Source organism: Aedes aegypti, chromosome 3, assembly GCF_002204515.2.
Source record: "Aedes aegypti strain LVP_AGWG chromosome 3, AaegL5.0 Primary Assembly, whole genome shotgun sequence".
NCBI lineage: Eukaryota > Metazoa > Arthropoda > Insecta > Diptera > Culicidae > Aedes > Aedes aegypti.
Genome location: NC_035109.1, coordinates 42,400,990 through 42,428,880, shown reverse-complemented (window position 1 = coordinate 42,428,880; position 27,891 = coordinate 42,400,990). Strand labels below are relative to the sequence as shown.

The following is a 27,891-nucleotide window of genomic DNA, read 5'->3' as shown; positions in this document are numbered from 1 at the left end:
TACATTTAAAATATGTGTATCATTTTCGCACACAGTTTATTCAACTCTTGATTCTGGTGTTTGATTTTCCTGTTCTTTTGCACGACTAAACGGGTGATCATCGCTGTTCCATTTACAAGCAATTTTCTGGTGGTGTGCCGGATAATCGCTCTTTGACTCACTATGCTATTGTATTTGCCTATGCAATGCTGGGATAACCACATAAAAAGAAACAAATGCCTAAACAGAACTGAGTAACAGTAGATGCGGTTGGTAGAGATAACTGTGTGACTAATCAACTAAATGTGCCTAAAACTAGTAATAGAGCATCCAACATATACGCTTATACTAGCAAATCGTGGATCCTAATAGCAATATCGGAAATAGCGTGTAATAAATTACAAAATAGTTTATTTGCAACGACAGATACACTTGAAAGCTGGTTCAATGCCCAGTAAAATTAGCATTACTCGTCTAACACAATGACCTCGCCAGGTTCGGCCGCTTGGCCGCCGTGATTCCCACTGGCGACCGGAGGATCAACCTCCATCGCTTCCGACGTGTGCTTCTTATTACTATCACTGCTACCCTTGGCCAAAAATTGACTGATTAGATTGCTCTTGGTGGTCTGATTGATGCTTTGCCCTCGCGGAACGGACATCAGCAGCTGGACGCGCTTCTTTACCGCCGGTTTGGCGTCTGAACTAGGTGACGGCGCAGCTACAGGTAGTTTTGCAGTAGTGGCAGATTTTTTGCTTGCGCTGCTGGGAGAGGCTGTGCTCGATTTTCGTCCCTTCGCAAACTGTTTTCGTTTGTCGTCCTCGGAGAGTTTCTTCGTGAACTTGGTGATGCTGGAGGCGGGTGTGGTCGGAGGTTTCGATTTTGTGGCCGAGCTCGGTGTCGATTGCAGTCTGAGAAGTCGTTTGAAACGTTAATCAAAGTATTTTAAATAGAAATATAGCACAACATGTGATAAGGGCATAACTTGCAAAAGTCTACATTGAGAAATTCATTCGGGAACTCAGATGTATCACTAGAACTCAGTTATTTTTGGACCGATTTGAATGGGATTTCCATAGCACGTCAAACAGAACTTTGAACCTCACATATTTTTTTTAGAGAATTTTTATTTCCATTCACAAGATTAAAAGTAACAACCAAGCTTCCGAATTCTCACCCACTCTCGCGATAATGGATTTCTCCCTCACCACAATTTTCAGCGAAAAGCTGCCTTGCGAAATTATCCGTCTACAAAACAAAGCGAAAATAGATAATGGCACAACTCCACAGCTGTAAGAATTTTATTTTATCTTTCTCCTCTCCAAGGAGAACTTTTCATGTGTCCATCGGTACAAGCAGCAGTTGCTTTTATGCATCAAATTAACAGCGGCTTTCGTCAAGTTGATGTGGTAGCATGGTTAGCGTGCACGCATCGCGGCTGTTTTTAGCAATGTTGTAGGTTCGAATCCCGTCGGCGGCACCAGTTTTTGTTTATCCACATAGTGATAATTCTCGGGAGAAGTTGGTGAGCGAAAATATGATGTGGTGAAAAAGAAATTATCCCCGGAGTGGAATGATTTTCGGTTATCCTCCATCGTAACTCTAGGGAAAATAAGTGCGAGCGAAAAAAGATTTTCACGTGAGGAAGTGAAAAAGCATTCTCCTTACGTGCGAAAAATCGTAGATTTCGCATCATTGATACCGTTTTGATTCATATTACGGACACTTAAGGCCTTAAACGCGCAGCTATTCAGCAAGACCAAGCTGAGGGTCGTGGGTTCGAATCCCACCGGTCGAGGATCTTTTCGGGTTGGAAATTTTCTCAACTTCCCAGGACATAGAGTATCTTCGTACCTGCCACACGATATACGCATGCAAAAATGGTCATTGGCATAGTAAGCTCTCAGTTAATAACTGTGGCAGTGCTCATAAGAACACTAAGCTGAGAAGCAGGCTCTGTCCCAGTGGGGACGTAACGCCAGAAAAGAAGAAGAAGACACTTAAGGCCTCAGTGAAGTATAACCCAGCTTGGACCATACAAAATAAATCATTCTGTATGATTTTTTAGCGTTATCGAGCGTCGGAAGCCCTTAACTTTCGGTGGGTAAAGAATACGCATCCGCAACTTTAATAATTTTAAATAGATCAAAACGTGTGGCCTTTTCATGATTCTTATTCCGGACGCTCCCTCACTTTTGCCTCATATTCCGGACGCTTTGATTCGAATTACGGACAGCTCATGATAATCATTAATGGAACAGTCAAATGATCAATTGAAATCGTTCAACCGCTTAAGAGACGTCTAAGGTAGTTGGGCATTATAAATTTGCAATGATATTTATGGAAAAAACCTAATAAAACGAGCCTCGTAAATGAGAACTTTTGGACGGCGAAAATTGAAACATTTCGTGTGAAATGTTTCCCATACAAACGAGAGTGTCCGGAATTTGAAGCTGTCCGTAATATGAATCAAAACGGTACGATAATTCAGAACCCTGGTAACAACAATTTGAATCGAGAACTCCCTATCCACGGTCACAGAGTTTGACGATGCCAAAGTAGAAGGTGCACTATAATAATATCCGTCTATGAAACATATCACCTTCACACTTAATAGGGTAGATGTATTAATCTTCGCCCCCCTGATAGAACATTAACTTGTTCTGGATTGTAATAAAATAAAAATGTTTTACTTTTTAACTTATATAAAAGATTTAAATAAAATATACTTAGTTTCCAAATTTTACGAATTAAAGCAATCTTCTAAACCGCCAAATAAGCGCATATAAAAATGTTGAAAAGATGAAACGCTATTTTTTCCGTTCAATGAGAAAAGCGTCTATTATTTAAGGCAAGGAAAACATATTAAGTTAACTAGTGCATCTGTAAAAAAATAATAGTTCTGATAAGACATGCATCAGCAAGAGACACGAATAGATTTTTTCAACTATTCCCGCAATTATAATCAGTTTTAAACTATTTTTTTCAGGTTGGCGAAAACTAAAGCACGTTTTAGTACGATTCTAATCTTCGCCACTGGCGAAACTACCTGTAACGTTCTTTCAGTGGTGCGTGTATTAATTTTCGCCCCTCCTCGAAATTGTTCGAAAAACAAAACAAACTCATTGATTTTTAACCTGTTTACAGGAGGTTACAGGAAGTTTAAAGGATTTTCTGAATGTGCCGAATAGTTTCTTCTTCTTGGTTTCCACTGGGACAGAGCATGTTCTCAGCTATATATTCTCAGCAGTATTCATATGAGCACTTGCACAGTTATTAACTGAGAGCTTTCTTTACATAAGCTGCCATTTTCGTATTCGTTTATTATGTGGTAAGCACAAAAACACTTTATGGCCAACGAAGTCAATATTATTCCCGTTAAGAATAGATCCTTGATCGACCAGGAATCGAACTCAGACATCTTCAGCATGGCTTTACTTTGTAGACGCGGACGTTACCACTAGAATTAGGTAGAATAAGGAACTTCATCAACGATTTTCAACCGACTACTAAAATCTGTTTAGTTTACAATAATCTGGTAAAAATCCTGACCAGTGCAGTAAATGTGACCATGTCCATAGTAGCACTCACTACAAAGCATTTCAATCCGTGACACCTACCGTACAGCACAGTGTGGTTCAATTTTTATAATAAAATCTATGGCGATGAAAATTTGAAAATGAAATTGAAAGTGATTGTGATAGTTTTGTTAAAAATATATGTATAATAATGATGTGAACCCTACTAATTTAATAATGGCCATAACACATTTTGCAATCATTTCTCAGAATATAAACACTTTGGGTTCATTCACAAATTTCATAACGCCAAAAATGGCCGTTTTGTATACCCACCCACCCCCTCGTAACGCTTTTTGTATTAACAATCTACAAATATTGTATGAGCTGTAACATTTTGAGGACACCCACCCACCCCCTTCAGCGTTATGAAATTTGTGAACAGACCCTTTTGCGTAGTTTATCACACATGCATGATAAAAGTGTTTATAATGACAGCGAGTGCAGAAGGGAGCTACCCCGTTTGGCATAAAGCCATTTGGCATAAAGTCGTTTGGCATAATGGTCATTTGGCATAATGGACGTTTGGCATAAAAGAAAGGAAATTATAAATTTAAATAGTGCTACTTAAAAGATGATCTGGTGATCAAAAGAAGTGAAAATCGTCGATGAAAATGTTAGTAGTCATAACGCCAACGTAGGAAAGAAGGCAAAATTGTCAATGAAAATGTTAGTAGTTACAATGCAAAACACTAGTTTAACAACGTATCGAGAAAGAACAGCCTATGACCAAAAGAAGGGAATATCATATATGAGAATGTTAGCAATGGTAACGCCAAAAACATAGCAACTCAGTTTTCAATGAGTATGCCAAATGTCCATTTAGTCACTTGGGTATGAAGTGAATTAACATGAATCACTCGAATATTTAGTCAATTAATCTTGAATCACTTGGATATGAAGAGGTTCCGACTTGAATAATTTGAGTATGATACTTGTTTTTAATTATGAATCGTGGTTTTACGGCTAACCAGCCGAGTGGCGGGTTAGCCGTAAAACCACGATTCATAATTAAAAACAAGTATTTATCGAACAACGGACTCATGTTCCGTAAACGGTCGTTTGAGAACGTCGCGAACCATTGGAAGCCCACACAATAGAAACCTCAGCCAGCGCAGTTGCTGGCTAGTGTAGTGTGCTATTCCTATACCTAAAAAACAATGCGCTCTCGGGCTAGGCATTGAATATATATAGAAAGTGTTGTGTTTGGATGGGCATCTAATTCTTCCGAAAGAGGTGCACTTTGCGAAAAAGGACCACGCGATTGTTGAGCTGAAATCGAATTCAGGTTAACTTCTGCGTTCATGAGTCCTCTCATGGCGTAGTGGTAACGCGCCCCAACTAGAGATCGGGGAGTCGTGAGTTCGATTCTCACGTGTAACTTTTTCGCAAATCTTCACATCAATTTGTCCATCTAATCCAATTGCAAATTATATGTTATGTTTAGCTTTTTGGTAGTATGATGTTAGTCAGGCCTGAATCACTTGCACATGAAGTAAATCATACGGTATTCTGGTTACCAGAATCACTAAAATAAGAATCAGACATGAATCACTTGAATATAATATGATTATGTCCCTAATCACTTCCACTTCCAAATGCCAAAGGATTTCTGAACATCATTCTGACAATCTATATTATCAAAATCATGAGATTTTGGTACAGCCAACCCTCCATAACCGGATGTTCGAGTTGAAGAACCATAGTAAAAGTTGATTTTCATGGCACTTGGACTGCAGTAGCACTGATTATGTGTTTTATAACGGGATTATCCCTTCAACTTCAAGTTCAAGATGCTCAATTTCACATGGTCACTAGCGCTACCCAGCGGGAGAATAACAAATCAAACTGTTTGTCGTGCGGTTTTTTGCCTTTGCCTAATACCGTGACATGCTCTATTACCGTGAGGTTAAAAAAAACTCAAGTTTCAATCGATCAGATAAAAATAACGTATGATTATTTTCAAGTCTTTCATGTTTTATATAGTAGACCGTTTTATACAATTTGCATGAAAAATATGATTTGAACCATTTTGGAATTTTTAACCATAGTTACAGTTGATGTTGTTAAACATACCAGTGTTTCAAATACCGTGCATCTGACCCCGACCAACGGGTCACATTTTGAAACATCTCTCAATTGAACGAACGAAGCGCATCAAAAATAAAACTTTTGTATCAAACAACGTATTGAGGTTTGCATCATTGATTCGGGAAATAAAATATATATTCCACTTCGCCATTTTGGAATTATAACTGAAACACGGTATTTGGAACACATAAACAACCGTGCCCTAATACCGTGTGTTGGCACCAGGCGATTGCATTCTAACATTATTTTTGTTTGTTTGTGTGTGCAACTTTAGTTCAAGTTTGTCATGGCTTTCTAAATACCACTTAACCCTCTCTTTCCCATGGTAGCACAGGTGATCCACCGATTTTCAACGAACGCTACCTAAACCGAATTGGTACGAGTAGCTCAATAATTATTGGAATAAATTTATACGCTCATTTGACTTATCAAACATCGAAATAAGTGACCTAAGGGTCAAACTATTGAAAAACAATCAACTAACTATTGAAAAACAATCAAAAATTTTTATTGTGATTTTGAATAATATAGCTTATTTGGAACAACTTTTGTTCAAGCACTTTTTTTAGAAACGCCATTTTGATAGTTAAATTATCGAACAAAGCTGTGGGAAAGAAAGGGTTAATGTGCTAAGGTTTGGGACTATCATTTAGAAAAATGAATAATATAATATGCTATAAATCCACATAATTCCCAAATACACGGTATTAGGCAACACACGGAATTAGAGCAGGTCACGGTATTCGAATTTGTTATTTCATCAGAATCACAATACAGAACTAGCATAAAATTCTCCAGGGGACGGACCTGGTGTAGGGGTTAGAACACACGCTTCTCACGCCGAGGACCTGGGATCGAATCCCATCCCCGAGATAGTCACTAAAAATTTCAGTGATGACTTCCTTCGGAAGGGAAGTAAAGCCGTTGGTCCCGAGCTAACACAAGACGTGACAGGTCAAAGTACAAAAACGAAACCAATTGCCTGTCAAAAAAGACCACTTCTCATTGGTCGTTTTGGCAAAAGCCTACTTTCACATCGTTGAGTTGAATTGCAACAGGGCACTTTGTTGCTAACTTGGCCGTGTTGCTAGTTCATAGATTAGAGTTTGCATCAAAAGTTTGTAAATTTTTCATGAAATTATATTGTTTAAAATCTGTTTATATTCGATGTTAAGTTCAAAGCATGTGTTCATACAATACAAAAACATATAAAAAATACCTAATTGAGACCAATATAATAGAAATTGTGTCAATTTTCTCTAAAAATATCGCTGTTTTTGTATTTCAACCTAAGTTGAAAAAAATTATAGCATCCTCTATTGCAGTTGATTAATAAAACGTGCAAGAAACAATCAAATTATGCGCCTTGATATTTGAATTTGTTCACAAGATTTGCTCAAAAAGGATACTGGTAACACTGGCATTTGTATCGTCAAGGTTATCGACTGAAAAACAACGGAGCAGTCTTAGTTGAGCTGTCACGTCCTGTCCTAGGTCCCGAGATGAACTAGCCCAGGGTTAAAAATCTCGTTAATAAAGATAGAAAAAAATAAAATAAAATTCTCAATTCAACATGTTCACTACCGCCACCTAGTAACACAATTAGGTACGAACTAAACTGTTTGCGTTTTGGATTTCCTTGGCTCTGCAAAAAACATAAAAATTCTTACTTATCAAAATCATGAGATCTAATATGAAGTACTCATTTAACATAATCAACAGCGCCACCTGAAAAATCAAACTGTTTCGCTTCCCTTGAATTTCCGAAAAAATTTACCGAAGGCTCAAATTTTCTATACCATCTGGTTCACAAGATAGAATTTTTTTCATATATTTGATTAAATATGCTTACTAGTGCCACCTAGCAGAAAAATTAGGAACCAAACAATTTGCATTTGACTTTCTGAACAATTTTTCCAAAGACTACAAACATTGTATCTCATATGGATCAGGAGATAGAACTTGCTTAACATGTTCAATTCCACATTTTTCATTTTCTATCTTATTTGGATCACAAGACAAAGAGTTAAGAATGCTCAATTTCACATGTTCACTTGCGCCACCTAGCGGCAAAATTTCGAACAAAACTGTTTGCATTTTAGATGTCTTTGATCTTCTAAACAACTTTGTTGAACGCTCGAACTTTTTATCTTATCTGGAGGATGATATAAATGCTCATTTTTATATGCTTATTAGCGCCTCCTAGTGGCAAAATTTCGAACAAAATTACCTGTTTTCCGGATGTCCTTGACTTTCTCACCAACTTTGCCCAATACTCGAACATTCTACAGTGACCGGTGAAAAAAAGATCATTTTGCCATTCTTCATACAAAATGGCCAATTTTGGAAACTTGGATCTTGACTCCTAGAGCTCCGATTGATCTGAAATTTCCACCACCTCTAGGAAATAACTTGAAATTTGTGCAGTACGAAACTCACACCATTTTAATCACAAACACACCAACCAAACTTGGTAATTTTGTATGGAAAATGGTAAAATGATCTTTTTTTTCGCCGGTCACTGCATCTCATATGATCACTAGGTAGAACTTGCTTAAAGTGTCCAATTTCACATGCATACTAGCACCAACTAATGCAAGATTTAAATCAAATTGACCATTTTCCGGACGTCATTGAGTTTCTGAACAACTTTGCCAAAGACTTGAAATTTCTATCACATGTGGATCAAGAGATAGAACATGCTTAAAACGCTCAATTTTACATGCTCACTAGCGCCACCTAGTGACAAACTTGCGAACCAAACTGTTTGCCTTCTGAATGTCCTCAATTTGCTGAACAAGTTTGCTGGAAACCGCACCATTATAGATCATCAACATATCGAGATATAGCATCATGAATGTTCCTGTTTTGATATTATGCTAAAATTTTCAGGGTGATTGAATATTCAGTTGTGTTGCAATACTTGTTCAAGCAAGTCCGTGTTTATAACGAGAATTGTATGAGTATACCTAGCTAATAATAATCTTGATAAGGAAGGATAGTGACAAATTTCATTCGTCCACATTTTAGAGCTATGCCCTTTTCACGTGTTATGCAAGAAATTACCATGCTTACCTGTCGTTCTTCTCTTTATCCTTGGGAGATTCCTTTTTCGACTCTGGCTTTTTCTCACCTTCGTCATCCCCATTTGCTTCCTCATCCTTCTTCGGCTTTTTCTCCCTCTTGCTCTTGATGATAGGCTTCAAGATAAACTCCCATCCGGTAGGGATTTTCAAATCGGTCAACCCGTACTTGACCAGTGCTTCCTTGTTGACGTACCAGCACATTTTGTTCTGCATTGGCCCTTCGTCCGGGCAGGGCCTCCAGCTGGCCACTTCCAGAATTTTCGTCCTTATACTGTCCTGGCCATACTGTGGTGCATTGACTTCTCCTTCGTCCCTACGCTTGGCCCAATATGCGAGGAATTCCTTTATTAGGAACTTTCTGTTCAGAGCACTGCCGTGGATAAGCGTAATCAGTTCCTTTACACCTTCGTCTACAAGTTTGACCTGTTTGGGCTTTCGCTCTATCGGTTCCTTTTCTTTCGAGGGTGAGGAGTTGTTTGATTCGGGTTCGGCTTTCTGAACCGTGAAGGAAATGGGTTCATCCGGGTCATACAGCATGGCTCGAGCTTTGAGAATTTCCCAGATGACCGGCGAGCATTCTGGCTCATCATCGGGTCCATTCTCCCACAAGCAACCAATGAGGCGAGGTTTGATCTTCTCTGTCTTTTTCTTCATTTCGGCGGCGAATTCTTGCTGCAGGATTTTCAGTTTGGCTTTTTGGGTTTCGGGGCTATTGTCCTCCATCACGTCGTCTTCGGCTTGCATCTCTTCGTCGCTCAAATGACCATGCGGTACGAAAAAGTCGTTGTCCACTTCGTAGTCCTCTTCCGGGTCCACATCCTTCTCGTCGTCACTGCCGTGGAGCGATTCTCCTGGTTCCTCTTCTTCCCACTCGTCGTCCGAATCGACTTCGTAGTCGAAGAATTTCTACAACACGGAGGGAAAGTCATAAGCCATTAGGTCAAAGTATTTGATAAACCAGGTAACTTACGGTATCCTGAATGAAAGGACGCCGAGGTTTGATCTGTGAGCTGCGTTTGCGCCATGTTCCGCGATATGGAGGCCGGCGATTTTCCTCGAACAGGAAGAACTTGGCCCGGTAGCGACGAGATGGGGCAGCTGACGGGTCCACTTCGATCTGGTGGCAAACGTTGTCGTCTGGAATTCACGAATGGAATGCATAAAAACAGGGGGAACTGATGCAACAAGTACAGGGCTGGTAGCGATTGATTGCCTAAAATATAGGAACTTTAAACATGCCTTAAAAAAGAGATCAGGAAGGAACCAGAAAGGGAGCCGGACCCAATTCTTGGCACTTTTGATTCACTTCGGCAGTGGGGTTTTTTTAAAGCAACAAAGCTCATATTTGGCCACAATATGCGTCGTAGTGAAGTGCTCCTTATTGCAAAGTTTCAGACAATTCGGTCGAGAAAAACCCCCCATGCCAAAGTGAATCGTGGAAGTGCCCAAGTGGTTCTGCACCCAATATACCAAGGGTTATTTTTTTTTCAACAGTCAAGTTTTCCGAAATTCGCTCATGGGAGCCAATTAAATAACCCTACGGACTAGGGCCCCTTCTTCAATATTAATTGACGTTTTTATTTGATGAATAAACATTATGCCTTTAATAAAAATATACTAAATTCGTTGAAAAAAAAAATGTTTACCAAATGACTGAAAACAAACCCCTTTTTTAATGGACTCCCGTTACAAATTACTACAAGGTTTTATTACGTAATTGTCAAAAGAGGGGGAATAAAGCGTTTTTTCATACCATCAAAAATATTCTATTTTTTCAAAATTTAGTTTCAAAAATTAACAGAAAACGTAATTAAAAGTTTTAAGTGCATTTAAGGAATTAATTCTTATCCTGTGCAATAAATCTTTACTTTCAATTTTCTCTATTTTAAGTGAAATCAGGGAAAAAACGGGTTCCACTAAATAAGCGATATTATGTCAGACATAACAGCATATTTTTCAATTTAATTCTTGACAAGTAACTTATAAAAGAGAAATTTTTATCATCTCATACTTCTTTCAACGCTTTTAGTAAAGAATGTTTAACTATTTTTAAGTATGATGTGAAATCAAATTTAACTAACAGGAAGGGCCTAATTCCTTAGCCGAGTGGTTAGAGTCCACAGCTACAAAGCAAAGCCATGCTGAATGTGTCTGGGTTCGATTCCCGGTCGGTCCAGGATTAAAAATGGCAATTTCGGCAAAGAAAGCTCTCAGTCAAAGACAGTGAAGTGCTCATAAGAACACTAAGCTGAGAAGCAGGCTCTGTCCCATTAGGGACGTATGGCAAAGAAGAAGGAAAAGAACAATCGTTGCAAATATTAAAAGAAGGAGAATCAGGGTATTCAAAATTCAACCAACATAATATAACGATCGCATACCATACTGAACTCTCTCTCAATGCATAAATAATCGCAATGAATCGTTTTGGTCTTAATCATAAAAACAGATGCATTAGAAAGGTGTTGAAATATGTCATTGTGCACTCAAAATAATCCAAACGTCAAAGCTACGTGAAAACATACGTAGTTTTTTTCCATCCTACTTTCCACGTAGCACTTACGGGAATCGTAGGTAGTCAGGAATGAACAAATGAAATCCCATTCTGACGCAGTACAACGTAGTAGCTACGTGAATTTCCCGTACTTATCACCAAGCGTGGTTGTGAAAGTTGCATTCTGTTCCGGCATATTCTATCAGAACTTCGAATGAAGAGCACGTTATTAAACAATAACATTCATAATCATATTTTGTGAAAATCACATGGCCAGGAAATTAAAGATTAAGATTGAACGTAATCATCAGCAATAAATTAGCGCTGATGGTAAGCATTTATTATTGTCACATTTTGGTAATTGCAAATCCGGAACAGATTGTTTACGATCCGAGTAGGTAATTGGTCGTTTGTGCGTAAGAACGACTGTGCAGCACGATATGGCGGCAGGCGCAGACGGAATGTCAGTCACTTTTGAAAACCAGTAGTTATCCCCTAATACAATAAAAAAAAACTAAATTTCGAAATTACTTATATCAAGCACATTTACTTACGTCCACTTCTCGTCGTGTGATGATTATAAAAAAGATGAAAGAATGCGTGCGGCGTCAACCATTTCGGGAAAAAAAACAAAGCTTTAATCGTTGCTGCAGAGGGTTTTCCAAAAAGTGGGTGTTTATCTACCACAACAGATTTCATCTAGTTCACCTGACGCATGAATATCACAAAATGAACTCGGAAAATAGGTACGTGTTTTTCCACATAGGGTCTACGGGTAGATGTGATACAAGATACCAGTGTTTCATTTCACATTCATTCGTTGTCCGGTGATAATTACCTTTGACAGATAAACTTAACGGAATGAATATAGGCCAGGGGAAGTGGTTCACCTAGAGTGAATTTCTGTCAGAGAAAAAGTAGAATTTGTATGAGATTTGACAGAAAAATGAATGACCAGTTCATCCACTTCTCCTCGCCTATGTTTTGGCGCTTACGTGTTTTTTACGTAGCATCGACGTTTGGATTTTTTTGAGTGTGCGTGACTAAAATTACTTCGTGCTTATTTTGCCTATCAAATGTTAGAAGACTGTTCCTTCGAAAAAATTAAAAAATTAAATAATTATCAAGTCTATAAAGAGACCCGCTACCAACCCTGCACGTAGATGTATACAGTCGCCTCTCCACATCTCGATATCGAAGGGACCATCGAGATAGGGAGAGATCGAGACAAAGAACAAATTTTTGATGAATACTAGATTGAAAAACACTCCGTTGCCAAGAAAGTAATACACAAACAAACGTCATTTCGCGCTCCTAATTTGTTTTGAATCCCAAAACTTTGGTCTAGTAACCTTCGATATTGGTCATATCGACATACGGAGAGAAAATTGAGAACGAAAAACGAACAGAAACACATCGAGATATGGAGATATCGAGATAAGGAGGATATCGAGATATGGAGAGTGAAAATGTATGCAGACTGAAGGGACTTATGAAATCATCGACATAGGGAGAGATATCGAGATGTAGAACATCGAGATGTGGAGAGTCGACTGTATATAGAGCAATGTAAAAAGATAAATTTGTATTTCCTGGACAACTTACCAACAATCATCACATCATCCTCATCACCCTCGTCATCCTGCGCCGTCCAAGTTCGGTCACATTTGCCCACCACATAATCTTTGCGCTTCAGTTGCTGCAGATACAGTCCCTGCCTGCTGACCTCCTGAGCCGATGGGGAATCAACTAGCACCTTCTCCAGCCGCTTCTTGCGATCCTCCTCAAGGGTAGCCCTACAAATTGGAGCCAGTCGCATATCGCCCTTTACACAGAAGGGCATAAATGCCAGGCGAGGTACCGCCTCGTTGCCATCACCCACCGACTGCCGATCCATCGAATTTTCGTCGTCCGATTGCTTCACATCCCTCTGCGCCGGTTTCTTCACGAAGAAGCTTTGGAAAGCCTGGGCCGTCTTCTGTTTGCGCTTCTCTTCGGCTTCCTTTTCCTCTTCCTTCTTCTTCCGCTCTTCCTCTTTCTGTTCCTCCTTTTTGCGCTTTTCTTCGTTCTTTGCTTCCACCTCGGCCAGCCGTTTGCGTTCCTTCTCATCCCGCTCCTTGCGCTTCTGTTCCTCTTTCTCTTCCTTCTCCTTGCGCTTCTGCTCTTCTTTTTCTTCCTTTTCCTTGCGTTTCTGTTCTTCCTTCTCTTCCCGTTCCTTGCGCTTTTGCTCCTCCTTCTCCTCTCGCTCCTTCTTCTTCTGGAGCTCCTGTTCCTCCTTTTCGCGCTGCTTGGCTTCTTTCTCCTCTTGCTTCTTTTTCTTCTTTTCCTCCAGTTCCTGTTGTTTGGCGGCCAGCTTCTGCTCGGCTTCCTTCCGCCGTGCAATCTGCTTGGGTGTCAGTTTCTTGTCCTGCTTGCTATCCGCCAGCAAGGATCGGTCCTTTGAGTTGGGTGTGCACAGCATGTAAGCATTCTCCTCATCATCCGCATTCGCTCCACCGTCATTGGAGTCGTCCAAACAAATGCTAACACTTATGGCGTTGGTAGCAGGGGTGCTGACAGCGCTTCCTTCCAGTTGATCCACTTCCATCGGGCTATCTTCCGTTTTTGGGGACTTTTTCTCTGGAGTCTTCAGAATCTCGATAGCTTCGTCAGGTTTCTTCTTGCTTTCGGTTTGAATTTTGGCAAACATTTTATCCAAAGCACCGGTGGTCGGTTTGCTGACCTTCTCTGTTGGTTCTTTGATTCCTTCGGCAGTTTGCTTGGCTTTAGAGTTCGGTGTATCAGCCTTCACCGCTTTTGAGTTTTTAGGTGTCTTGGTTTCAGAGTTCTTATCAGTTGGAGTTTTCTTTGCTGATTTGCTTCGTTTGGGTGTGACTTCGTCATTCTTCGGCTCAGCTTCACTGGTTTTCTGCGAAGCTGCTCTCGGAAGGCGTGCACGACGAGGCGTGATTGCTTCATCCTTCACTTTCTTCTTAGCATCATTCGATTGCTCGTTCTGCTTAGTTTCAGTTGAAGTATTCTCAACTATCGTCTCGTTTTCGGTTAACTCATCGGAAGCTTTTTCAACTTCTGCAGCTTTTTCTTCGGGGATTTCTGTACTTTCTACGACCTTCACTGGCTCTTCTGCATCGCATTGATCTTCAACCTTTTCCTCTACCTTCACATCATTTTCCTCTGTGTGCTCCTGATCCTTCTTATCATCGGAAGCATCGACTGTAACTTTAACTTCGTCCTTCTCAGCTTCCTTTTCAGCATCCGATATATCACTATCATCAAGTACGATTGATTCCTCCGCTGGCTTGGCTTCCTGATCATGCTCCTTGTTTTTCTTGCCCACCTTTCGATGCTTCTTTTTCTCTTTTGAGACTTTTTTCTTCGCTGATCCTTCATCTCCAGCGCTGCTCTTACGAGCTTTCTTTTTACCAACCGGGAACTTAATCATAATTCTGTCATCTTTGTCCTTGTCACCCGAGTCACCGTTACTTTCATCAGCCTTCTTAGTAGGAGTTTGCGATAAATCATCCTCTTGAATCTCAACCACGGCAGAGTCATTCGCAACGGGTGCCTCCGTACTTTCCTCATCTAGGACCACAACAGGTTCAACGGAATCCTTGACATTTTCCTTTGCTTCGGATGTTCGGCCAATTTTAGTTGCTCTGTTAGTATCAGCTTCGATCGATGGCTTCCGTTTGCGATTCGGAGTTGACTTGGTTGCTTCCGGAGCGGCCACCGGAGATCCACTTAAGATCTGTGAAACAAAGAATCATATATACAATTTTTCTAAACAAGAACTCTAAAAAATCAAGACCAACAATCCAAAAAGTAAACAATAAGAAATCTTATTTTGCTTTAAATAAATCACATGTATAATATATCTACCTAAAAAAAACAGCCTAGATTTTTCTAGGGATGTCTCCTGAAATTACTTCAAATTTCTGCAAAGATTATTCCAGAAATTTGTTAAGAATGTTTTAAGATCTCCCGGAATGTATTCAATGGATCTTCCATGGAATTTCATATTATCAAACCGGGATTCTCACGACAATCTTCAGTGGATTGCTCCAAGAATTCTTTAAATGATTTTTCAATCGATGTTTTCCAATAGTTCCTCCAAGATTTACTTCCAGGACTTCCTCAAGAAATGAATAGATTTTTACAGAAGTGCATGGTGTTTTTTTATTATTTCTCAATCAGTTCATCCAGTAACACCCACGGATTTGTTAAATTTTCGATACAATTGTCGATTTATTTAAGATTAAAGCTACGATGTTCGCTGAGGATACTTTTGGAGCCTGGCTCAAAAATTCTCTTCCCAGATTCTTCCCACAGAAGTCCTTAGGAAATTTATTTTTCCAAAAATTCTGAGAAAATATAGGAAGGTAGGATGCAGAACCACTGGGATTCACTTTGACATGGGGGTTTTCTCGTCCGAGTTGACTGAATCTTTGCGCTCCAGTACGACGCATATTGTGGCCAAATATGAATTCTGTAGCTTTCAAAAAACGCCACTGCCGAAATGAATCAAAAGTCCAAAGAATAGGTTGCGACTCCCTATTTCTAAAAGCAGAAGAGAATCCATTCAAGGGTCTCTGATGAAACTGCGGACCCTTTAGAAAGTTCTAGAGGATTATCTAGACATATTACTGGAAAAAATATTGGAAAATTTGCCAAACAATACCTCCAGCTCTAATTACAAGTATACCTAGATTTAGTTGACATTTTGATTATAAAATAATATCGAATTGTACATAAAATCGAAGCAAATTTTTATCACGCTTTTTGTTTTCTATTCATTTAAAAGATCATTAGAATGTAACATTACCGCTGAAATATTAATTTTCGATACAAGGCTCAGTGTTCCAAGGTTAACTTGAATTAAAAATTATTTGTAAATGCAGTCCGCATTGAATAAAATGCCTTCTAAAACAGATTGAGTATATATTCACATAAGAATACTGTTAAAAATTCGACAAATACGGCTTTAATTCAGATTTAATAATTTGTTTATTAATAGGCTTAAGCGCCATCAGGCATAACGGAGCCGAACTAATTTTTTTTTTTTTTTTTTTTTTTTTTTTTTTTTTTTTTGTCGGTAGCGATAGGGGTAGTACTGGCACTCTTAATCTGCCCTAAGCTCCTTCCCAGCATTTGCTTTTATAAGCCTCTATTGCGTTCATCACACAGACGTTCCTAAGCAATGTTGCTCAAATGGTCACTGTGTACCCTAGCAGCAATCAGCCCTTACCGTAGTAGTTTTGCAGTCTAGTACTTTAGACTACTATCAAACTATGATAAGGCCTGAAATGCTACTAGAGTGGTTGAAGTGAAGAACGAAATAGTTTTATTAAAAGGTCCTCATTTCCCATTTCATTTCATCACTCACTATCGTCACTTTTATTTTCGACACTATCACGTTTATCACCGATTATCACTCATCAACTTTCGTAATACACTTCAGATATACTTTCCATTATATCACTTTTCACATCACACCATTTTCATATAAATTCATTAGCATTTACCATCTGTTAGCATTACTAAGTAATTAAAAGATATTCAATTTAAATGTTTCATTATTTTTGTTGCTGTAGAGTCATTACTATTCAAACTACAATTTAGCACTATCAACAAGGTTACAGTAAAACAAAATCACTTCGATCCATTTTCTCCATTGCACTCGCTGTCATCATTAACACTTTTATCATGCATGTTTGAAGAACTAGGCAATAATGTTTATATTCAGAGAAATGATTGAAAAATGCATTATGGCCTTTATTAAATTAGTAGAGTTTACATAATTATACATCATTATTATTATATTTCTAACAAAACTATCAGAATCACTTAGAATTTCATTTTCAAATTTTCATCACCATAGATTTTATTATAAACACACTATTAGCACCAACACAATCACTAAATTTAATAACAACAAGTGTTACGCGCAGTTCCACCAAACACCCATTCTTATGTTGCATTATAAAACGATTGATCACACGTTAGCTTCGAAACTTAACAACCATTACTGATTAGTACAAAGGATGCTACAGCTCGTGGTAAACGAACTGAACCATCAACAACCAGCACTGGTTTATAAGTAACTAATGAGCCCTGGCGGTCACTCCGTTCGAAGAGGACCTGATAATATGCCGAAACATATTAACAGATCCTCCGCCTGAATGCAGCCGTTTCATGATAAATCATGAACCGTTAGAGGTGTGCCAAAGTATTTGGAAGGTGATATGTTTCACAGACGGGTATTATTATGGTGCACCTTCTACTTTGGCACCGTCAAACCCTGTGATCGTGGCCAGGGCATAACGGAGCCGAACTAATTAAACATTTTATACATTTCTGCGTATATCAAGAATCAAATCATATGTCTCCAGTTAATTTGGGATTGCTGAATCTGATCCCGCTGCCAGAAACTACATGTGGCAAAAGTAAAATACCAGTTTTATTAATATTTACATGGAATCCAAACTATTATATATTAAACTTTTAGTGATCTAATCCACCTACCATGAAGAATGAGACCTAATATTTGATGTAAGATATAATATGGTAAAAATTGCACGTGAAATTTCGATGAAATCGTTTTTTTCAGTATGCTTGTTGTTTCTATACCAAATTCTTCGTTTCTTTTAAAAAACAATATTTTTCAAAAACGTTAAAAATATCTTTGGAAGTTTTTTTTTTCATTTTATTTTTTTTAAGTATCGGAAGTATTATGAAATGCATATATTGATAAGTAATCTCTACACATTTAGTTTGAATTTAGCGGGAAATTAAGCAAATGAATCGTCACACAAGTTGGTAAACTTGCATGAAGTTGACTGAAACAGCACAGTTAATTAATTAATGGTCAAGTTATAGGCAATTTGACACGTGTTTCGTCGTGTACATGTAAACTTCAAACAGCTTTTCAACAGTCAATATTTCAAAAACTAGACATGGTGAAACGGCGTTTCGAAGATTCAATAATCCTAAATTAACGGCTTGAACGAGGTTAGAAATAAAAAGTGTTTTAAATAAGAATCATCTTTTCCGTAACATTAACCTGCATAATATTCTGGCGGTTTTGCTATTATTCAACGTGGAGCGGATCAAACGAAGGACTGTAACGACATAAAAAGAACTGATTCTGATGGGAAATGAGGCGACCGGCAAAACGACAATTTTCTAAAGATATCTCTAAAAATATTCTGATCCTTATCAAAGAAAACATTTAAAATAGTGAAAAATGTTTCATTTAAAAATGTGAAAAATGATGAGAAAGAAAAAAATTATTCTTGTAGGAAAATTTCATAGTTTAAGGTTTATTTTTCTTTTTTTCTCTTCTTCTCATTCGCACTTTGTAGTTAAAACCTCCTTAATAAATAATAATAATAGTTTATGGTGAAACAGCATGGAATCCAAATTCAATAATGTACTAAAACGTTAAAGACACAAATCTCGCGAAAGAAGCATCAAATGACAGTGCAATTTCATTTATCTTCACTGGTCGTATTATACACAGCACGAGTGTCATGATTCCTGAACGTGCGATCACTCTCTATATAATCTATCGAAGCATTGCTCAATCTTTTGGACGATTCCCACAGCACACTCTCTAGAAGTTCTTGACTGAAATCGACGTAGAAATTTCTAGAAGTAGTTTTTAGTTAATTTCTGAAAAATGATTTGCATAATTCATAAAATTATTTAAAGCAGATTGCGAGATATTTTTGCAATTCTTTTTAAAGAAAATCCAGTGAAATATTTGATGGAGTTTCTGCACAATGAAACATTTTTCAAGCATCTTAAGTTTCTCCTGAAAACTTTAACAGGGTCACTACAGTACAAAAACTACACTCACAGATTTTTTGCTGTTAATCCATTTGATATCTAGGGACAGATGAGGAAAGTACAACTCACTGGTTGTAAATGCTTACCTTCTGGTCTTTTTTTGACAACTTTGTTTAACAAAATTTATTTAAAAAAGATATAAATATGCAGGATACTCTGATTTTTTATATGAATTATAACAAAAGTTGATCCAATGAATGATCCTAATGAGTAGTAATGAGCTGGTAGTAATTTTCTTTTTAGAAACTTGGTCTCTATTTTAAGGCTAAGTAGCCCGTCATTCGTTTTGGCAACAATAATGACTTTTCAGCTTGCATTTCAAAGTGATAAAACTCAGTCTGGATAGCTTATATTGACTTGAAAAAGTATCACTGTACGCGCTAACATACATAAAGTATGCTGATACATTTTCAGCTGTGTCAGTGCAAAACCAACTGATTTTCTTTGATTCGAAATCGTGAGATGAATTAGCAACAATCATCAACCACGTCTACAAATTGCAATGACGGCTAACTTCAATAAAACCTTCAGAGACTGTAACGGGCTCTTCAAGAATTTAAAGTCTCGGACTCCCTGAAGAAAAGCTTCAAGAATTATCATAGTGATTTTATTTAGATTTCTTTCATGGCCTCCTACAGGGTCCTCTTCAGAAATTCTTCTAGAGATTTCTCTACCAATTCTCCCAGAAATTATTCTATCATATTTTCAAAGGACACTTAGAAGAATTTCTCCAGAATTTTCTCCAGGGAATTCTTGAGAACTCCAAAGCTACTATCTCCGGTAATTTTCTCAGTTATTACTTTGATTTTTTTCCAAAACTGTAATAGAATTTCAAACTAATTCTCCAAATCTCCAACTCAAGAAAATCTCCCAAGGATTTCTATAGAATTTCTTCCGAGGAAATCCACAATGGTTTATTCTAGAGTGTTTGAAAAAATAGCTCAAGGGTTTGTTTTTTTTTTTTTTCAAGAAACGGTGCAAGAAATCCTCCGCCTGTTCATGTAGGTCCCTTCAAGAGTTCATCAACGTTTCCTCCCAGAAATCCGAAATTCTTTGAGGGATTCTTCGAACAAATCTATTATTCTTAGTAATTTTTCCAGTATTTCATCCAAGTATTACTCCTGCTTACCAAACATTTCTTAACAAATTTCTCATGATATTCTCAAGCAATCTTTAGAAGTTTGCTTAAGCATTTCATACTAGTTAATACTACAGCAATTTTCCTATCATTCCTCCGAATATTTCTACACAAATTTTTAGAATCCAATAAAAAAAATAGCAAATTATCTACAAAATGTTCTAAAACTTAGCGTTGGCGTTAGCGTTAGCGTAGTTACGGTATACTTCGTAGATTGCATACTAGCAACATTCATGTTTCTTTTTAATAATCTCATCCTGACTACTTTCAGGAACAAGGCAGGGGAGTGTACCTTGTTCAAATCATATACAAGAATACTAAAAGCATGAATATCACTATTCCCGGCCACGCCCATCTTTACCGTAACTTGGGATAGGGGAAGGAAATGTTGATGTAGCACTTACTTAATGAGAGGCCACCGACTCAGCGACACCCTCATAAGTGCTACGGAGTTGGAGTTTGGGGAAGGTATATGTAATGTTCTGTCTTTAGAGTGCTTTCGGTAAAATCGATATGTATAAGTCTCTAACGAGATGAACTGAATAAAGTAGTTTATTCGAGCTTGAGCCGTGATCAAGAGCGGAGTCAAATCTTTAAGTGTTTTATTATAAATCGCATTATCACAAAGAAGTTTAATACAATAAGTTTATTTAGTCTAAGAGGGGATTAATATAAATGATATTTAGTGAACTTTACAGTGGCGACGAGAAAGTGAAACGAATCCACAGATAGTACCCCAGCTCAGACGGAAATTTACAGTGTGAGCTACGGTAAGTAGTTTGTAGAGCAGATATTGAGTCGAACAGTGAACTTGTAAGCGGAGTTGCTAGAGTATCTGTTGAGCATATCTGTGACTATAGGATCCATTGTAAAAAAAGGCGTTTCCAGCTAGTGAAATTTTGAATACCTATTGAAATTGTGAAATTTATCATTATTTCAGGATCTATTGTTCTACTATAGCGTGGCATCTAATCTCCATTTTGAAACTTTTTTCACAGTCATCATCATTAATCGATCGACATTTTGTCCGTCGGTGCCTTCTGTACAGAGCCGAGAAGAGTGAAGGAAGCAGTGAGAGGAGAGAAGTTTATGCAGAATCCATGAGCTGCGACTGCGAGCAATTCTAAGTGAGAAGTAAGCGACATCATTGGATAGGAGAGGAGAGCGTATGTGAAAAGATCAGTGAGCGAAGTGCATGCCGATTAGCTGAGCAAGGTGCATGAGAACTTGTGTCAGCAAGGTCGAATCGGATAGTAGATCGAACGGAGTGTAAAAGCTACCTCCAGCGCGAAAGAGAAGAGAGAGACAAGCAAAACAGCAGAGCAGGAACAGCAGAGGAGAAGACGACCACTGCGAGATTTTCGGCGGTGAGACTGAGTAGTGAGTCGAGTGAGAAATTGCATTCGCAACGTTTGAGTGAGTGTCCAGCATCTAACGTGAGTAAACACCTTTCATTTTCTCACTGGTAGCTTACAGAGTGCATTTGTGCATACAGGTCGATACGAAATGTCGGTACCAGGTATGATTGGGACCATTGATCATTACCATACGGGTAAATCGTTTAGTAATTATGTAGAGCGTTTCGAAATTATGTGTAAATTGAATACAGTTAAACCGGATGAGAAGAAACAGTGGTTTATTTCACTAAGCGGTGATGATGTTTTCGATTAGATTAAATTGCTATTTCCCAAGAAAGATGTTAACGATTTGGATTATGACGAAATGATAAATAAGCTTAAATGTCGGTTTGATAAAACTGAACCAGCTCTCATGCATAGATACAAGTTTTATAACAAATATCAAGGACACGCAGAAAGTGCTGAGAATTTTGTTCTGGCGGTAAAGTTGTTAGCGGAAAGCTGTAATTTCAAAGAATTTAAAGATGAAGCGGTGAGAGATAGGCTGATTATAGGTCTCCATGACAAGAAATTGCAGCGTAAAATTCTTATGGAAGATGAGATAACGGTTGATGCGGTAGAGAAATTGATTATAACGAAGAAGCAGGAGAGAAGGAAATTGTTGATCCGAACGACGCCGGTGCGATTTTATCCGTGAAAAATCGACTAGGTCAAAAGCATGAAGAATATAATTTATTTATTTATTCATCGTCTTCAACTTTAAAGCTGTACAGACTGATATGCGACACTTAAATTCTTCACAAAACATTGAAGATTAGAATAGTTTACATTACAACACAGCATCGATAAAAAAGAACAAAAAAAACGCTTCGAACTAAATAAAATCAAACACAAGTAAAATCAACAGCTTAACTGATCACAAAACTTCTTTACGGTTTCCATACTTTATTTTGTCGCCGGCGAAATTCACGACACCTAATACCATCTGGCCAGGTTGATGCACACAGAGCCTTATCCTTCCATTTCAACTTGAGTACGACTTGGAATGAAATGTAATCCAGAAGACTGCAATCCAATCGAGTTGACACCAATTTAACTATCCTCAGGCAGTCTCCAGAAGGCATCCCCAAGCATTTATCCACCAACGTTTCAATATCGTTCTCCGAAGTGGCATTGTCGATGTTTGTTAATAGCAACGAAAAACAGCGATCGCTTGGTGATGTCTGCAGATTCTCGGTCGGCATGATTTGATCTGGTATTGTAGCATCCTCGTGTCCAACGTTTGTTCCATTTATTCTATCAGCAGAAACCACAGGAGTAGAATGACGGGAAGACATATCAGTCGACTGTGTTTCATTCGGAGCGAATCGTTGAAGAGTGTCCACAATAAGAGATACTTGTGATTTCAAATCAGCTATTTCGGCGTGAATAAGGCTTGTATCATCCAGTGCTCTCGGCTTTTGTTGTGATTCTAACCATTCGTTGAAATTCGGCAAACATTCAGTACACATCCACATCAGGCCCCGTGATAAAGATCGTAGTTCTTCTCTCCTAACACCAGCGCATGCCATGTGAAAAGAGTTTTTACATGGTCCAGCGCACATGACATACAACCTTAGTTCTGTGTATATGCAAATTGCACACTTTTTGCATTTCACCATATCTTGGCAACTTTTTGATGCGATTTCGGTCATATTGCAGGCAGATGGTTGATAATAACGTAGTTTTTCCACAACGATACAATGAAATATTAGTTCGTTTGCAAACAGTAGACTATTTCAGCAATATTTTTGCGAAAAATTCTCGAGAAAACAACGAAAATCAACGAAGAGAAGGAGTTCAGCGGTACGTCAACTCAACACAAGCATACAACATCATAATAGCAGAAGGTTCGGTAGATTTAGTTCTAGGAGCAGAAGTAGAGATCGATCTGATAGTCGCTCCAGAAGTAGAGATAGAGGCACTGGTTTTTATCGTAGTGGCCGTGAACGTGAGTGGAATGGACACAGCAAGGCCGTATGTAAAAAAAAGAAAGCTGGCGATAGACCATAAACATTTGTTGTTTAAGGACTTCACGAAGCACTACCCAGAGCAAGACGCTCCAAAACAGGGAAAAAAAAATCTCCAGCGACGCAAACACGCGCGAAACCGCGAGCAAAATCTATCGGACGACGCAAAACCGAACTGTCCTGCTTGGGCTTCACGAAGCACTACCCAGCAAGACGCTCCGAAACAGGAAAAAAAATCTCCGGCGATGAAAACACGCGCGAAACCGTGAGCAAAATCTATCGAATAAATATCAACGAAGATTCTACCCAGCAAGTCTATCTAGAAAAAGTTCTGAAACTTCATCAAAAATCCAGAAGTTCTTTCAGATATCCTTGTTCAATAAGAGTAACTTGAAAACTTATTCTAGTTTTATCAGAAATTAACTTAGGAGTTTGTTCAAAAATACCTCACGGATTTATTTTTCAGAAAAAAAAATTTTCTTGTTATTTCCCTGGAGACAAAAGAAAAAAAAATAAGGCTTACTTCAGCAAATCTTAAAGAATTACTGGAGAAACTTCTGTATGAATCTTAGAAGGAATCTGTGGAGCAATTGCAGAAATCTTTAGAGAAATCCTTAGTTGAAATATTATTTAAATCTTAATAATCAATTTTAAAGGAAATCCCTAGAAATTTCTGGAGAAGTTATTGATTCTATTTTAGAAGACGTTTTGAACGGCAATCTTGGAGGATATCCTAGGGAAATCGATGGATGACTTCCTGAATAAAATCTTGAAAGAGTTAGGACTTTATGGATAAAAAAAAAACTCAAAGAACTTTTGGAGGAATTCAGATGATTTTAAAAAAATATTAGGGGATTCCATTTCTATGGTTCTTTATGATAAAATCCAGAATGAATTCTTGGGGTATCCTAAACAATTTTTTAGAAATTTTTTCCCTAAAATGTAGTAACTTTAAATTTCAGTCCAGTAGTAAATATTTTTATCTTCATTGTGCACAAAATACTCACCAACGTTTGTCCATATAGCGTGACAAAACCTTACAAAAAACGTGACAATGGGGGGGGGGGGAGTGTTCGAAAAAGTCGAAATTTGACGTGGCAAAATTTGTGTACCACCCCTAAGCCTTTATGAACAAGGATCTCCGAATTAACTCGTGAGCTTTTAAGGAAGTTTTAGAAGATTTCGTAGATAAACTCATCTTCGTGAATAATAAATAAACTGATAAACTGCTTGTTTTTAATTATGAATCGTGGTTTACGGCCAACCAGCCGAGTGGAACTAGTTATAAACTAGTTTTCTGAAAGAATCCTTGAAAACTATGGAACGGAATATCTTAAGAAATGTGTGTAGGAATGATCGGAAAAAAATTGTAGTACTAACTGATATGGATCCTTAACGTTCAACGCTCCGTCATCGTAATCATCGAAACTTCAAAAGCAATTTTTCTTATTAAAACTAAAAATTATTCGATGAAAATGTGTTCACTGTGTTTCGGTTGGAGAATAGAATGCAGTGAACACATTTTCCTGAAAATTTTCTTGATTTTGAACGAAAAAATATGCTTTTGAAAATTACGAAATCAATTACAGATCCTGCCCCCCTAACGCTTTCAGGATGAACGATTTTTAACCTTTATGGTCCAATTTCTTTTGCAAAGTTGTATTATGCGAAATTAAAAAAAAAAATAAGATCGCAGTTACTTCAAATCGTTTTGGTGGCTTCTGCACGATCATTCCTAGGACAATCAGCAATCAGACAACGCATCAATTTGAAGTAACTGCGACTGTCTACAAGTATTTTGAGATTTTCGAGATCGTCGTCGCGATAAATTGTACTCTTCACTAGTTGTTAATGTAACTCGGCTATGAAGAATTGAAAACTGAATGAAAGTATACTAAGTAGAAACTACTAGTAGAAAAAAGAATTTTTGGAGAGATCCCTTGACTACCCATAAAAGCATAACTGTCCCATATGGATTTTCGAACCAACAACTTTTGTTCTATTATATACTTTACAACATTCATGTTTTATTATATACTTTACTATGAATATAAAAAATTACACACTTTGTTAGAAAATATTATGAGCAATCCCATACTGAAAATGAAGACATAACAGTCTCTTTATGAACTTTCAACTAAAATAGCAACCGCAGAATGGAAATTCTGTTCAAGTTTTTATTTTTTGCTAACCAGTAGAATTGAAATAAGTTATCTGTGCGGTTGTGTGAAATTAATATGGCATGGAGAAGTGTACTAGAAAATTATGAACATTTGTATGAGAAGACAAACTTTAAACTTCAAGAGCTATTTTTATAATGCATACTTTTTTCATATTGAACAGTTATGTCTTTATGGGCAATGCAGGAGTTCATAAACGTATTTCAGACGAAATTTCTGAGATTCTATCCTGTTACCCCGAAAGCAGGCATGGTAGCGAATGAGTGCCTTTAACATAGGGACTAATGTCTCTAAAAGAGATACCGAACAGGACCAAAAATGGGGGCCAAAAGGGACCACGGTATTAACTCGAAATCGTCAAAATTGTCGAATGAGACAAAATGTAGTTATGGGCAGAGGAGTTTGCAAATGAAATGTTGTAGAAACACCTATAATAGTGTGGACAGTGCATCATCGAATCAGAGTTCACTGCAAGGAGAACGAAAACTGTGACTTTAGAGACCTTCTTCTGCTTCTCGACATTACGTCCACACTGGGACAGAGCCTGCTTCTCTGCCTCCCTTCCACAGTTATTGACTGAGAGCTTTCTTTGCCTAAGTTGCCAATTTTACATTCGTGTATCGTGTGGCAGGTACGATGATACTCTCTATGCCCAGGGAAGTGAAGGAAATTTCCATTACGAAAAGATCCTGGACCGACCGGGAATCGAACCAAGACACCTTCAGCATGGCTTTCCTTTGTAGCCTCGGACTCTTAACTACTTGGCTAAGGATTTTGTTTTACAATTTGTATACATACTTTTGAATGATTATCAATTTCAGAAAGAATAGATTCTTCTATATTAAAATCAGCAGAAGATCGATTAGTTTACACTTTGGACTTGTGGTCTTTTCTATTGTTGGTCTTGGAATCCTCACCTGGAACGGAAGTCTCGTTTGCTTCAGCTTCTTAGCCGATGCCGAAGGGGACAACTTGCAATCGCCTTTGGCGACCGATTCCATCCTTGCCTCGCGAATATATTCCTCTTCTTACTCCTTCTTTGTTGTCCGCTTGTTATTGAGTTTGCTTCTTCCTTTCGTCGCCCTTCTTCGAGCTCATTAATCCGCTTCCTGGCCCGGAAGATCTCTAGCGCTACCGATCGGGCGAACCTTCTCGTATCGTATCAAACCACGACCTCACGATCGATTTAAAATACCTCCCCCAAAACCAACTAATTCGTCCAATTTTCACGCACAGTCTACGGCACTAATTACACCCGCAATGAGTCACCGGCAATCGCACAGAATTTGCACAGAAAATTCGGAAAATGCACGTAATTTTCTTCGCACAGACACCACACGAACCGAACACTGGCTGAAGAAAACCGCGTTTGACGTTTCAAAAAGAGCGCGGATTTCAAAATAAACACCCCACCAGTGGAAAGAGTGGAAAGCGATGCACGCGTGGATGAACTTGGGCGCTTTCCAGGAACCATCAGCGAATGAACCCTTCCAGAGCGTTACGTGCGGGGTTACAGGCGTTTCGCGCTGGACAGTGGGAGATTATAGTAACAAAAATTGGTAAAACATTTTCCTGGATTTGGGATGTTCAGTGATGAAAAATTCACAGTTTTTGTAGCTTGATCGAAAAAGCACATTTTTCTAAGTGTAACACGATTTTATTGCTCTTTGATATCTTATCTTGTATAGTCATAAAAAAGATTGCATTCCGTCGACTCAATGACATTTCAATTTACATAATGACAGCGCGTCCCGAAGTAAAAGTAAATTTTGCCGAGTGGTGATTCAAACGGGATTTCCATACTAAATTCAAACGTGTTTTAAAAATAGTTCCAGGGCACGGAAAATTATGATTCTGGCTCAATTTTGAACGTAAAATCAAAATATCAAGCGTGTGCTGGAATAAGGGCGTAAGTCTCATGATCAATTTCTCTTCACCGATCCTCTCTTCTTTCTACACCCACCCACCCCTTCAAAATGCATTTTGTAAGAATATTTTCTGAATTTTGTATGACCTGTAACATCTTGATGACAATCACCCACCCCCTTTAGCGTTATGAAATATCTGAATGGGCCTGTAGCAGTTTTATAATTCTCTTGACAACTTTAACCTAAACTTTTCATCAACCAGAAC

General features: G+C 38.2%; 1 protein-coding gene across 1 annotated transcript; it reads right to left on the bottom strand.

The window, feature by feature from the left end:
* Positions 1 to 27,157, bottom strand: LOC5576699 (chromatin assembly factor 1 subunit A-A). The gene is made up of 5 exons (XM_021855226.1): positions 26,676 to 27,157; positions 12,831 to 14,973; positions 9,705 to 9,871; positions 8,724 to 9,640; positions 1 to 890 (listed from the first exon to the last, which is right to left on the bottom strand). Exons 1-5 carry the CDS (start codon positions 26,757 to 26,759, stop codon positions 446 to 448), a joined length of 3,756 nt encoding a protein of 1,251 aa, XP_021710918.1. The 5' UTR covers positions 26,760 to 27,157; the 3' UTR covers positions 1 to 445.
* Between the last annotated feature and the right edge of the window lie 734 nt (positions 27,158 to 27,891).